Genomic DNA, 13,930 nt, shown 5'->3' with positions numbered 1-13,930 from the left:
CTCATTCGGGGAAGACGAGGAGGTTAGCTGCTGCTTGACCCCCTCTGGTTGGTCCTCCTGCTCCGCATCTCCCATGGTAAGGGCTCCCAGCTCAGGCTGGGGTGGGAGTCCATGGGATGGCACTGGGCTCGGAGCCAGACTCTCCGGTCTTTGCTGGGGGGATGCTGGAGGCCTGGATACTGTTGCCTCCGGCACTGTTTGGCATCAATGGGGAACCGGGACCGCTGCACCGAGTAACTTGCCCTGGACGGGGCCCCTTGGCGCTCCTGATAGGCCCAGGGGGTACAGAAGGGCCAATGGCCTGGCGGCCCCTTTGGCGTTGCCAGCTCCCTTGAGGGTCTCTGCTGTCCAGGCCCTGGTGCGGGTAGCTATAGCGGCCGGAGCCGGTGCCGGACTGCGGCGACGCCGAACGCAAAGGCCATGGCGATGCCAACAATCTGCGCCAGTGGGAGAACGAGTGGCTCCTGGCTGAGCGGGACCGGGACCGGGATCTGGACCGGTGCTGGCATTCTCTGGACCGGGACCATCTGTGGGAGACCTCTGGCAAGGGCCATCTCAACTCCTCCCGGTGCCAGTCTCTGGGTCGTGCCGGAGAGCGGCATGCCCTTTCTGGTGCTTCTTCGTGTTGACCCGCTGCTAGTGCCACAACCTCCTTCTGGGCCGCTGGAAAGTGCAAGTCTGCAGAGTCGGAGCTCAACAGGGACCAACTCCGGGAGTGGTGCTAGGACGGAGTCTTCAAGCAGCACACCATTGCCGGCTTACCCCTCAATGGCACCCGAGGCATGGGTGCCGGAGGGTTCTCCCCATACGGGAGGGGGCTTGCCGCCGACAGCTCGATGAGGTCCTTTGCAGCCTCAAAGGTGCCAGGCATAGACGGCTGATATGTTATGCCCTCGAGCCCATCGTCCGCACTGAGCTCACTTAGGTCTGGGCTTGGTGGGGCTTGTGCTGCCGGGACCGCCTGTGTCAGCACCAGTACCGCAGCCTTCCTGCTCTTGTCGGCGCTCGGGGCCTTGGGAGGTGCCAGCCTCCTGTGTGGGGAACGACCAGGCCTTCCTTTAGGCTGCGCCGGGGAGGACAATTGGTGCCAGGGCCTAGCCTGGCGCTCCGGGGCCAACAGTTTACTGTGCTTTGCCGGTGCCAGGTCTCCCGACGGCTCTGGGGCACTATGCACCGAGGAAGGCTGATCCGGTGTCGGGCGCTCCAGGCCCGGCGGCTACAATACAGCCTCCATCAACAGTTGTTTTAGGCAAAAGACTCTTTCCTTGTCCTTGGCTTGAAAGCCTTGCAAATCCTCCACCTTTCAGTTTGATGTCTGTCCCCCAGGCATCGCAGACACGAGTCATGGGGGTCACTAACTGGTATAGGTTTGCGGCACGTAGCGCAAGCCTTGAAGCCGTGGGCCTGCGGCATGCCTCCAAGCACCTAATCACTTAAGTGTTCACAATCTATATGTAAAATGAACTGATAACAGCTACTCTAAAGGCTAAGGGACTGCTCTTCTATGGGGGGAGGGGTGTTCCAACGCCACCACGGACAGTAAGAAGGAACTGAAGGGGGTCGGGCCGGTGGGGGTATATATGCAGAGCGCAGTGGCACCATTTGGGGGGACCGCTGGAAGCTGCTAAGGGAAAGTTTCCGACGCTCGTGCATGCGGTGCGCACACACCTAATGTGGAATGGACGTGAACAAGCACTCGAAGAAGAATAGGTAATTGTGCAGTTATCCATTTGTGTTTTTGCTGGCACAAAGAATGCCAGATTTTATTAAAACATTTAAGCCGAAGCCTTTGAAAATCTGGACCATTATTTGAAAAGTACATGAAGTCCTAATGAGTTCACTTAGACGTTGGATATTAAGATTTACATCATAATGGGTCTTTCAGGGCATTATACTGTCAATCTGTAGTGATATCTTACATAGAACAAAAGAATACTATGTATCAAAGTGCACCATTCTTACTACCCCTAACCTAGTGAGAAGGAATATTGTCAGTAAACTCGTATCAATTTGTCATTCTGCTTCCCACAATTTTGAAAAGTGATGGGTATGTTTTCTATTTTATGGCTTTTTGTTCAGTGCAAATAATATGCAATGCATGAAGACAGAATACTATATCAGTGTAAAAAGGGAATGATGTGCAAAATTTCAGCACATGGTTAGGATACATTGTAAATGTCATATTACTGAAAAGCCTTCAAATGGATTTACAAAAATTGCCTTAAAGGAATGCAGAAACTGTCTGAAACAAACAAAAGCAGGACAGTCAGCATAAAGGCTGAAATTCTGTCCTGATGTGGCCAGATACCATAGCTCTCTGATCATACAGAAGATCCCATGTAGATACAAAGTAGGAATTAAGGATGAAGTGACACATTTCATTTGCAAATACCTACAATTGGTTGATTTAATTTCTACCCATAAATTAGTTTAATATAGCTGCTTACATTTAATATGAGGACACTAAATAGCAAAACTAGATAAAGCAATTTTCACTAGTCCATTCTAAAATCTAAGCGTAAAACATCTTTCATTGTTACCCTTTACTACTAGAACTTGGTGAAAACATTTCTCATGAAAAGTTACCCAAAATGATTTTTTAAAGGATTTTGCCTTGGTTACACTTTAGTGTTCACTTCCTGCAAACATGTGAGTGGCAAAAATTTCCTGCCATGTTTGTTCACAGAAAGTACGTGCAAAGTATATGAAAGTTGTATATGTGAGTAATCACAAAATCCAAATTTAAAATTTATGCTTGACTATTTGTGCCAGATGTGCTTATGCACTCATTCAGCTGAGAAACAGAAGCAATACCATGTGGTTTATCTGCCTAACTTCAGTTAAGCAATACAACTTGACTTTTAGAACATTGAGTATCAAATATTTACAGCAAACTGTTTGTGACCAATCCAAAGATTAAAAAAAAATGGAGGAAAAATTGTCTACTACATTTGAAAAAATATGAGGAAATTGCACTCTGTTTATAGATATTCCACTAACAGAAAAAGAGATTAAATTTATCAGATGAAATATTTGTCAGTTTTCACTGATCTGATAGGTTGCCATAGCAATCTTTGATCTGTTCTATGCATTTGCTTCTTAAAGTATTGTGCTACTTTCTCTAATCCCTCTGCCTCTTTTACGGATAACAATTCTTTTTTATTCACTTGCTTTCCCTATGGATTTTACAGAACCAGTTCTCCCACCCACCATAACAGAGCTCAAACCATGAGTAATGTACTGACTATTCACCTCAGTGGGCATCGGCCTCCTCCCCTCTGCCAAAGCAATTCAATTACTTGTTTTCAGCAAGAAAACAAAGTCCCATTCTTAAGACAATTTCAAGAAATAATTTCCCTTGGACTGTGAATCTAACCCAAGTCTTTAATATGCAAAGACATTCTAATAATACTGTTACACTAACAGCAGTTCAACGACCAAACAAAGGCAGATGTTTACAGTTAAGCTACAGGGTGATTCAGGCATAAGGCAGTCTTCATCTATTGAATTTAATCAAACAATTAGGCTCCCACAATGCTTATTTTTCAAATAGTTTATACAGGAGAAATGGGTAAATGTAAGCTGCTCAGCACTTCATGGGAAACGTTCCCTTTAAAATTAGGCTTGCAAAAAAATGGACTTGCTTGCTTACAAAAGAATTGTTTGCATAACTGAAACATGTCCATCTCTTTGAAAGGCCACACAATAAGAAAAAAGCCAATCATTATCACCTACTGGAGCTGTGTGAAAATTTTCATTCCTGAAAGAAAAGTAGGTAGAAGTTTACTTTTTGACATTTCTGCTTTTGGGCATGAATTTACTGGCTTTTCATCTCAATTTTTTACAATGACAAAAATAACTTTTTGCATTTGAAAACTATGTTTTCTGCTCACTCACCTGGCAAAAAAATGTGTGACTTAGTGCTTCCAGATTTTGCAAACTCAGGCTCAAAGAAAATAAATTTAAGAAAGGAAAAGCAAAATCAATTAAAAAAAATCATTTGGGGAACTTTATGCTTCATTTGGCTCCCATTTTATGTTTTCATAGACCTCAAGGCCAGAAGGGAACATCAGATTATCTAGGCTGACTTCCTGCATAACACAGGCCATAGAATTTCATCCAGTTTTTCTCTATTGAACCAATAACTATGTAAAAAGAAAAGGAGGACTTGTGGCACCTTAGAGACTAACAAATTTATTTGAGCATAAGCTTTCGTGAGCTACAGCATCCGATGAAGTGAGCTGTAGCTCACGAAAGCTTAGAGACTAACAAGTTTATTTGAGCATAAGCTTTCGTGAGCTACAGCTCACTTCATCGGATGCTGTAGCTCACGAAAGCTTATGCTCAAATAAATTTGTTAGTCTCTAAGGTGCCACAAGTCCTCCTTTTCTTTTTGCCAATACAGACCTAACATGGCTGCTACTCTGAAACTAATAACTATGTAGATGCCCAGCTCCAAGGTGGAATCCTGGATGATCTTCATGGCATTTCAAACCACCGGTATACCCAATCATTTCAACATATGACAGTGTGATGTAATGTTCCCTGTAGCTTCAATAAACTGTATTTAAACAAGTGTGCTTGTCACTAATGCCTTCTTACCTCGATCCCTTTTATGAGTATCCCATCCATACTCGCCTCTCCAGCACAGTTGGACTTTGAGTGGATATTCTTGTACCTTCAGTTATAGCTACCTGCTTTTGTGTGCCAGGCTAAGGTCTCCTTGATGTGAAAACTACTCTCACCATCTGCTCAGCTTTTGACAGTTTACTTTAGGTAACATCTCATTTTGGTAGATGGCAAACCATTTGTGCCAAAATTACCCAAGTCATGTAGCTCGATAAATATAGGGTTTATATACAAGATATAATACAAAGAGAAGGTTAGAAATTAGGCAGCAGGGAACTACTAATGGTGAGAGTGTTTAAACAGAAAGATTTTGAACATTAACTTGAGTCATTTTCTGATCCATACTTGCTAAAATTCTCACTAGGGACAATTGTTCCAGATATGTATTGAATCAAAGGACTCAGCTCCCTCATCTTCTAGATTTCCACATCTAAGGAGAAATTCTGACTCCCAACCACTGACTTACTGTTATTTATGTTTTAGCAGATATCTGTTTTGAAGTTTACCTTTGATGGGTAAAGAGGGAGAGGCTGTAAATTAAATACTTCTTATGCTACCACCATCAGCTGCTGGAAAGAAGGTAAAAAAACAAATTACCTGTGCTCAGTGAAGGACAGCCACTCTGCCTTTGAAATTCAGGATGGAATTTCAGCCACCAGCCAGTGAGGAGCATGCCTCCCCTCTCCCGCTCCGCCTCTGTTCGCTAGTGCCTATTGTCTGTTAATCACAATTACCAGCTCTCACAGGGAGCATCTTCCTTCTTCCAGATTGAATTATCTGCTTCTTGTATATCTTAAGGTCTTTATCTACATGGAGCTTCAGAATTAAAGAACAATGTTTAAACTGAGCTCCCTTTAAAGACTCCTTATTTCCATTTAAACCAGTTCTAGGTTTGGCAGGCCAGTGTGAATGGGGTTAATCTGCAGAACAGTGTTTAAATGCCACTTGCTAGTCTAGGTAAGGACATTGACCAGACAGTACAAAAAAAAAGCAGAAACCATGTTGTAGCCCAGTGGCTCTCAACCAGGGGTCCGGAGCTCCCAGAGGGCCACAAGCAGGTTTCAGGGGGTCTGTCAAGCAGGGTCAGCATCAGACCCACTGGGGCCCAGGGCAGAAAGCCAAAGCCCCACTGCATGGCGCTGAAGCCCGAGGCCCTGAGCCCCACCACCTGGGGCTGAAGCCAAAGCCCGAGCAGCTTAGCTTCCTGGGGCTCCCTGTGGCAGGGGCCCCAAGCAATTTCCCTGTTTGCTACCCCCTAATGCCGGCCCTGGCTTTTATATGCAGAAAACCAGTTGTTGTGGCACAGGGGGGCCGTGGAGTTTTTATAGCATGTTGGGGGGGGCCTCAGAAAGAAAAAGGTTGAGAACCCCTGTCGTAGCCAATCTTTGTTTATACCAAATCAGTTTAAACTATATTTTAACCTGGTAGAGCAAAGCATGCCTTGAGCCTCCGCGTGGGGGAGATTTTAAAATAAAAATGTGTTAGCTTTTATATTTGACAAATATAAAAATATGTCAGACCCACAGCATCTGACAATTCTGTTTAATTTTTTTTGAGACTGTATGCTGTCCTGCTGCCTGTTGGGAATTACAGTGCTGTGCACTATACAGCCCCATCCTGGGCACCTCTAGCCTTCAAAAATTTTAAAATCCAAGTAAAACCTGGGGGCATGGAAGCACAAGACACACTCATCTCCCACAAGGGCACAAAGTCCCTTCCAGAGAGCATATTGTATTTTATTTTATTCGGGCCTTGAGCCAAATGTTATTCTTCCACCAAGCCAGGCTACTGGGAGCAGAGTGATAAGCCCCAAAACAAGAGTGCATTTGCTTTTGTGAAATTTACGAATATTTAAATATTTTTGCTGAAAACGTCACAGCAAAGTTGCAGTGTTTCATGCTCCCCACACTTGTTCACCCTCCCCACACTTCTGTGGCTGAAATTTATATCCCCTCCACGGCAGCAGGAGGCAGTTAGTAGAATGGGCTGCTGTGCTGACCTCTAGACTGAAACAGCCCTTGTCGCCTGGCCTGTAGAGTTTAATGTCTCCATCAGCTCTGCGGTGTGGCTCGGTGGTGGCTCGGTGGTGGTGAATCTCTTGCTCCTCTCCACGATCTTGGCTGAGCTGCCACTCCATCTGATCCCTCAGTTTGGACTGTTAGGTGCATGGGCGGTTTATAACAAAAACAAAGGACAGGAGGGAATAAAGAAAACAAAAATGGGTAAGGTAGACAACTGGGAAAAAAAACTACAAGACAAAGAAAAGCGTGAACAGAAAAAACAACTTAAATACAGTGGCATAAGAAAGTGAAGAGAACAAAACTAAAATGAGGATGAGCAAAATGATGGGCTGAAACATCTGAAAAGCAAAAAAGAGAAAGAGAGGAAAAAAGAATGCAAACACTGGTTATGAGGCGCATGCAATGAGGATGCATGAGTCAAACCAACAGCAAGCATACAAGTCATGAAGGATACGGGATACAAGGCTCTTCCTTCCTTACTTGTGCTGTGCAGAAAAGCTATATCCAGTGTGGCAGTTGAGACATGCGCCCATTGGCAACGCTTTACGAAAGGCAGTTCTTCGCTGGCTAGTGCTTCTCACTTGCCCCTCGGTTATGTGAGTGAGCTGTAAGCAGGCTTTTCAAAAAACATCACTTAGAAAGTGTATTTTATTTTGTTTTTTTGGCAAGGCTTTTGAGAACACACCTCATTCTTTTAAAAGAGAGCACAATAAAGAACTCTGACTACATTGGCAAGGCTTCTAATTGCTTTTGACAGGAAAATTTACTTTGGATTTTTTAACTAATCACATCTGCATCAGGAAATGTTGCTGCTAGAGACAACAAAAAACCCAGATACCTATTGCTTTCATCGGATTAGCCTTTCTGCCATGAGGAACCGCCGCTGAACAAAAGTAGTTGAGCATAAAAAGATTAAAAAGGGTTTGTTTTACATTTTAGATTGTAATACACTGCCATTTTGAAATCATAAAGCAGCTGTGTGGGAAATTAGCTCTAGAGTAGCAATGCCAGCAAGAAAGAGAAACAACGAACAGAGGGAAAGCAAAGAAGAAGCCCACTTACCTGGAAGTCTGTAATTAACTCTTTTCCTAGGTTACCAATGGGTGAGTCTCGAGACATGGATGTCATTGTGGACAGAAAACTGGAAGACTCTGTCAGGTGGGGCAAAGGGGAGAGGTCTTCTATTTGTTCTTTGAGGCTTTCCCCGATGTGATCAACCTTCTCCAGGAAGGTCTGTAGTTCTTTACGGAAAGCTTTCATCCTTGAATTGATAGTGTCCAGAAGTTCTGGTTCATTTTTTTCCTCACCTCTCTCTCCATCACTTTTGAAACCCTGCTCAGAGGAAGGACTGCTGGTGATGTGCACCTTGGCATCATAAATTAAACTATCAGTGTCAGTGATGAGACGGAGCACAGTCCTTTCAAGCCGTTCAGCCTCTCGTTTGATGTTCATTAAAGACTCGGTGTCCTCTTTCACTCTCATTAACTCAGTAGAACAGAGGTCGCTAGCTTCTGATGGCTTACCACTCCCAAAACCTGACGTCTTTTCATAAACTTCTTCCGAGTCACTCTCACCCCCAATGGGGCCTTCTCTCTTTGGCTGTGTTGGGCGACCCTCTTCACTGTCACTCTCTTTCTTTCCTGCATCACTCTCAGCATCACTGTCCCTGGGACTTGAAGTGCGCAGCCCTAGATGAGAGACAAGATCATAGCGCTGCACATTGGACATCAACACACGATTCTCATACTGGAGTTTCATCACTTTTCCACTCAGTTCATTGATTTGCATCCTCGCTGATTTCAGCTCCTCTTGTAGGGATCCACTGCATTTAGAGGCACCATCATCCAGCCAACTGGACTCCTGACTGGGCTCGAACTTGAATTTGTTCAGTTCATTGGTTAGTTGTTTGTTGTGATCCTCAATCTCAGAGATCGATCTCCTCAACAGCTCCGCCTCTTCTTCAACAAACTGCAAGTGACGGCGCAGCTCTATTGCTGACTCCATGGAGTCACCGTATGGCGAGGTAGGAATACTTGAAATATGGTCCCTGCTAAGACATTCTCTCTCATATTGGCATCTCATGTCCTCCATCTCAGCTTTAATACCTCTGTTCTCCACCTCCAGTTCAACTATCTTCCGGCCCAGTATGTTAGCTTCCTCTTCCACCAGTTTCAGACGAAGTTTCAGCTCAGCCTCTCTGGTGCTGGGTGGCCCTCCTGCCTCCCCAGTAGGGAGGGGACTGTCCACATCTCCATAGATGGATTTGTACTTCTGGAGCTCCTGTTCCAGTTCATCTTTCTCCCTCCCCAGCTTAGCCATTTTCTTACGCATCAGCACTGCTTCTTCTTTGGCAAATTGAAGCTGGCACTTCAAGTCAGCGCTGTCCTCCTGCCAATAAGAAGAGGCCCCCATCAAAAGAATTATTGTATAATAAAGGCATAATCAATTGTTTAAGTACCAAAATCTTCACATTTTTTCCTTTGAAATTTTAAACATACATACAATTGAAAGAGAGAGAGCACGCTGTGCAAATCACAGATAAAGCTGATACAGTTTATGGCTTGGGCCTGGTGAAATTAACATAGTTCCCAGATGAATAGAAAAATCATAGCATAACTGTGTTAATGTGTTTTGCAGACAAGAAGATTGCAAAAACTTTATGAACAACAAAAAATTATTCAAATGAAATGGTGTTGTAGTTTGTTTGAACTTTTTTCCTTTTCATTTTAATTATAAATTAGATAATTTTTAGCATGCATGAAGCAGAGGCTAACTGTACGAATGAGGTTGCTCCTCATTTCTCCACTCAGTCTTCTTCTCAGCAGTGCATCAAACATTCTGAAGTGCGACAAACTGTGTAGTTGTTTTGCCACAATGAAAAGTATGCACTAGACTTTGACTAAAGAATCCTCACAACATTTTGGGACACAGGAAATGTTTGTGAATTGTCTTGAAAATGAGAAGTACGATTGTTGTTGCTCTTGTTGGGAAATAGGGTGTGACCATCCTATCACCAGTGACATAAACTATGTGTGAGCCCAGCTCTCCAGAGGTGACAGTGAAAAGGAATACACTAACTAGGGTGACCATACGTCCTGTTTTAGCTGGGACAGTCCCCTTTTTAAGCTCCGTCCCAGACATCATGACCTTTTGGCCAAACTGGGCATTCGTTCTGTTTGCTCTTACCCTAGGAGCATGCAGAGGAATGTTCGGGCAAGAGCAAATTGGACAAAATGCCCAGTTTGGCCAAAAAAGTTGTGACATCTGTGCAGTGCTTAATTTGTAACGAAAGAGGTGCCAGGGCTCAGCCCCAGCATAGATTAAGCACTGGCTGGGGCAGCTGGAGAAAGGCGGCTGCTGGCCAGGTGCCCAGCTCCAAAGGCAGAGCTGCCTCCAGCAGCAGCGCAGACGTAAGGGTGGCATAGTACGGTGCATTGCCACCTTTAGTTCTGTGCTGCTGCTGGCAGCGGTGGGAGGCTGGAGGTGGGAGGCTGGAGAGTGGCGGCTTTTAGCTGGGATCCTAGAGGTGCCAGGGCCATGACCTACCAAGCCTAGAGGTGCCAGGGCTCAGCCGCGGCACAAATTAAGCACTGCTTCTGTGACACTGGCTTGGGCCAACCTGGCACAGTGACTCCAGCTGGCTCATATTCTCTCAATGCAGAGAAGTGAGGAGAGGGCAGGGGAGGAGGGAAATAGGAGCAGAGTGGGTCAGAGAGAGGGACAGAGAGGAGGGGATGGAAAAAAGTAGGAGGGAGAAGGACTGGGGCAGGAAGGACTATATCCACTCCCAATGTCCCATTTTCAGTTTCAGGAAATAGGGTCACCCTAGCACTTTTTAACCCTCTGTAAAATCCAAACCTAGCCCATTAGAAAACCCTCACTTTAAAGCAAGCACAGTCTCTTAAATAAGAGATTTTGTTTTGGAGATATTTTTAAATCCCAACTCCAGTGTGTATTACACAGAAATAAGAGGCAAGATTAAGTAAATTTTAAGATGAACTCTTCTCTTGCATGATTCACTTTTATTATTTGTCATGGAGATGTAGGCATTTGGTCTCAGAAGAGACATTTGTCAGCATCAGTACAATTATGGAAGGCAGTCTTTGAAAGATAATCTCTTGAGGTTGTAGGTTTTGTCAGTGCTGCTGGGAGGGCCACGAGGACACATGTACAATAAGCTATGGACCCTCCATTTCAGTTTTGGCACCACTGTGTTACAATTCACAAGTACAATTTTGTTACAACACACAGTAAGTGAAACAAAAGTCAGAAGAAGAAATGCCAATTTTAATTTTTCACCCAATTTAGATAAAAATTTGGTACAAGACTAATTAAGACTATTCAATCTGCCTGGGGGAGTTTAATTCCTAAAGTACACATCATTACATCATCATCATCATCAGTTAGATTACTTACAATAATCTACCCCTACCTCTGTTCAAATATACACTAGTTATTTAATTTCAGTTATAACAGATAGAGTAAATTGGGCAACTATGGCCCAGTTCTGCTCCACTGAAGTCAGTGGGAGTTTTGGCACTGGCTTCCCTGGGAGCAGGATATGTTTTTAAAAAATAGTAAGGAAGTTATTAACTGGCTAAGTAATAACATGAAATAGGTAAACAAACGACTCATACACCTCCAAAAAAATCAAAGCTGCCATTCAGCTCAGCGATGAGCCGGAATACCAGAATCAAACAGATCAAAACAAACACAAATGAGCTGATTGGTTAAGACAGTGGTCATAATTGCTCTGGCACCAATACTTTGATTTTTTATAAATACATTCAAGAAGGTATAAAGTACTAAGAATTATAATGCGAGTGATTACAATAGATTCCTTCTCTGTGTTAATATATTTGCATTCTGACACACAAGCACACGCACAAAGAGCTTCGATTGTGAAGTCACTGTATACATTTGCAAGTCGCTTGCATCTTTCACTAGCAATTAGATGTTGGAAATTAAGTACCAAATTCAGCCATGACAAAAGTTCATGCAGCTCCCACAGAAATCCCTGGAAGGTTTTGCTTGATTTGGCTAAATCTGGCTTTAAGAGTAAAACATCTTTATTCGGTGCTGCTGAATGGGGTTTTGTCCTCTAAAGAATGCATTGTTTTTCTTTTTTGTTCAGACAATAAGTTTATCACCACCATTATAGACTTTACTTTTAAGAACAGTTATATCTAGATCAGTGCTGGATTCATCTGTAAGGAAATTAAGAACTGTTATTTGTATTCTTGAGAACATACCAAATAAAAGTGGGACTGGTCTAAATTTTTTTTTTAGAACAGCCATAAATGCTCCCATATGAAATTCCCTTTGTGCTTTCTTTGAAATCCAATAGAATTCATCTTATTTGTCTGCTTTCTTTGGCCGCCAAGCCCAGCAATCTATATGTTTTTCTGGAAATTCCTGTGTAATTACCCGGGTTCTTGTATCTTCCTTTTTGTTGATAACTTCATTCATACACACTGTAAAGCCTCAGACATCACACATATCTTTTTCATTGGTGTTAGCTGTACAGGCTTGATCCTGCTCCCATTAAGATCAAGGAGAATTTCAGACTTAATTTGCACTGGATTTCAAGCCTATAAACAATAGTCACCTAGCCATTCTTGAGGCAATACAAGATGAATGTGTCTGTTTTAAAAAAAGAAAAAAAAAAAGAAAAATTCTCATTGACTTCAATGGATTTTGGGTCAGGCCCTTAATGCTTGTGTCCAACTTCATTGCTCAATGCAAGTTGAATACTTCCACAGTTAAGTGTTGTTTTAACAACAGAAAAGCACGATTGGTTATTATTCTTATAATATTATTAGTCTTTTGACTAAAGTGTTAAAGTATGATAGATAATAGTAAGTCTAACAAACTTTTTCGCAACTGACAAAGCAGAACAAAAAAAATAAAAGTTGTTTCCATTTAAAATCATGGGGAAAAAAGACAGATATAAGACAACAGAATTGCTGGATGTTAATCCCAACTACCAAATATGGATTCCATTTGGAAAGGTGACATAGCTATTTCCCTAGTTCACATGCATGCTAACAGAAAATCCCAATCCTTCAAGAGCTTTTCCAAGGAGATAGAATGCTCAGCTCAGAACAGATTTGTCAGTAATGTCTATGCATGACAGAAGTATAAGATTCCAACTTTCATGAACATGTCCCTTCAGAAGCTTTGTGTACAAGAAATATCAATGATTTCTTGACCAGCTGAAGTCAATTTTAAAGTAGTAGTATGTAGGACACCCATGCTGATACCACAGGTTTAAAAAATATGGCAAATTAAGGAAATTAATAAATCAGGAGGATTAAGCTGAAATTGACATTATTTAAACCATTAAAGAGACAAGAAGGGGAGGAATAGCGTTTGTGACATTCTGGAGGAACAAGAGGTTGAAATCACAGCAGTTAAAATCAGGGCTATGACACAGTCTGGTTATATCTCACATCTGGCATGCAGAAACTTTCCTAAATATTGCATGTACGCCAGACTCAATAGGAAAAGCAGAGCCAGTGATAATACAGAAGTGTCATAATGCTAACAGTGCTAGGCACTGACTTTAAGAGACCATTAAGGATCCTTGTGAACTGATTATTGATCATGAATATTAGTATCCTGTAGCATAACTTTGCAGGGAGCTTCAGAGAGATTTGGAAACAAAGATGGACCCTGCCCCAAAGAGTATGCAATCTAAATTAGGCCAACATAGAACATGAAGATATTCAAAGGGAAAAGGTGGGGATAAAACAAAAATTAGTTATGCAGTGTAAATCAGTGGTGGGCAACCTGTGGCCCGCCTGCAGCCTGTCAGGGTAATCTGCTGGCAGGCCGCGAGACAGTTTGTTTACATTGACCATCCGCAGGCACGGCCGTCCGCAGCTCCCGTTGGCTGGGAACGGCGAACCATGGCCACTGGGAGCTGTGGGCAGCTGTGCTTGCGGACGGTCAATGCAAACAAACTGTCTTGTGGCCCACCAGTGGATTACCCTGATGGGCCGCAGGTTGCCAACCTGAAGGGTTCATGTAGCGTTCATGCACCTGGAAACAGTCAGGGCACACCCTGACTGTTGTGTAGGAGCAATGCACACATTGCTCTGTTCTGTCCAAGGACATGGACCATGAAAACATGGACCATCTGGGAAGTCAAAATAAGGACATCAGCCGTGGGAAGCTTCCTCGGCCGAAGCTCAAGGCCTGAGAATAAAGATTGTAGTAGATAGAGGCTAGTAAATAGGAATATTAATCAAAGTCATATTATTTCCTTTGTTGATGCC

The 13,930-nt window shown here is 43.2% G+C and overlaps 1 protein-coding gene across 5 annotated transcripts in view; it reads right to left on the bottom strand.

The window, feature by feature from the left end:
• The window catches only part of MTCL1 (microtubule crosslinking factor 1), a 181,485-nt gene that overhangs the window by 70,054 nt on the left and 97,501 nt on the right, over nucleotides 1-13,930 (bottom strand). For 4 of the 5 annotated variants that reach the window (XM_073331570.2, XM_073331571.2, XM_073331572.2 and 1 more), the window contains exons 5-6: nucleotides 7,713-9,038; nucleotides 6,629-6,784 (exon numbers count right to left, since the gene is read on the bottom strand). In XM_073331570.2, the coding sequence (XP_073187671.1) occupies nucleotides 6,629-6,784; nucleotides 7,713-9,038 (1,482 nt within the window). The remainder of the gene's footprint in view (nucleotides 1-6,628; nucleotides 6,785-7,712; nucleotides 9,039-13,930) is intronic. The other variant, XM_073331573.2, reaches the window with a different exon arrangement.

Source organism: Lepidochelys kempii, chromosome 2 (assembly GCF_965140285.1).
Source record: "Lepidochelys kempii isolate rLepKem1 chromosome 2, rLepKem1.hap1, whole genome shotgun sequence".
NCBI classification, from domain to species: Eukaryota; Metazoa; Chordata; order Testudines; family Cheloniidae; genus Lepidochelys; species Lepidochelys kempii.
The sequence above is the reverse complement of the archived record's forward strand: the minus strand, read 5'-3'. Positions and strand labels throughout refer to the sequence as shown.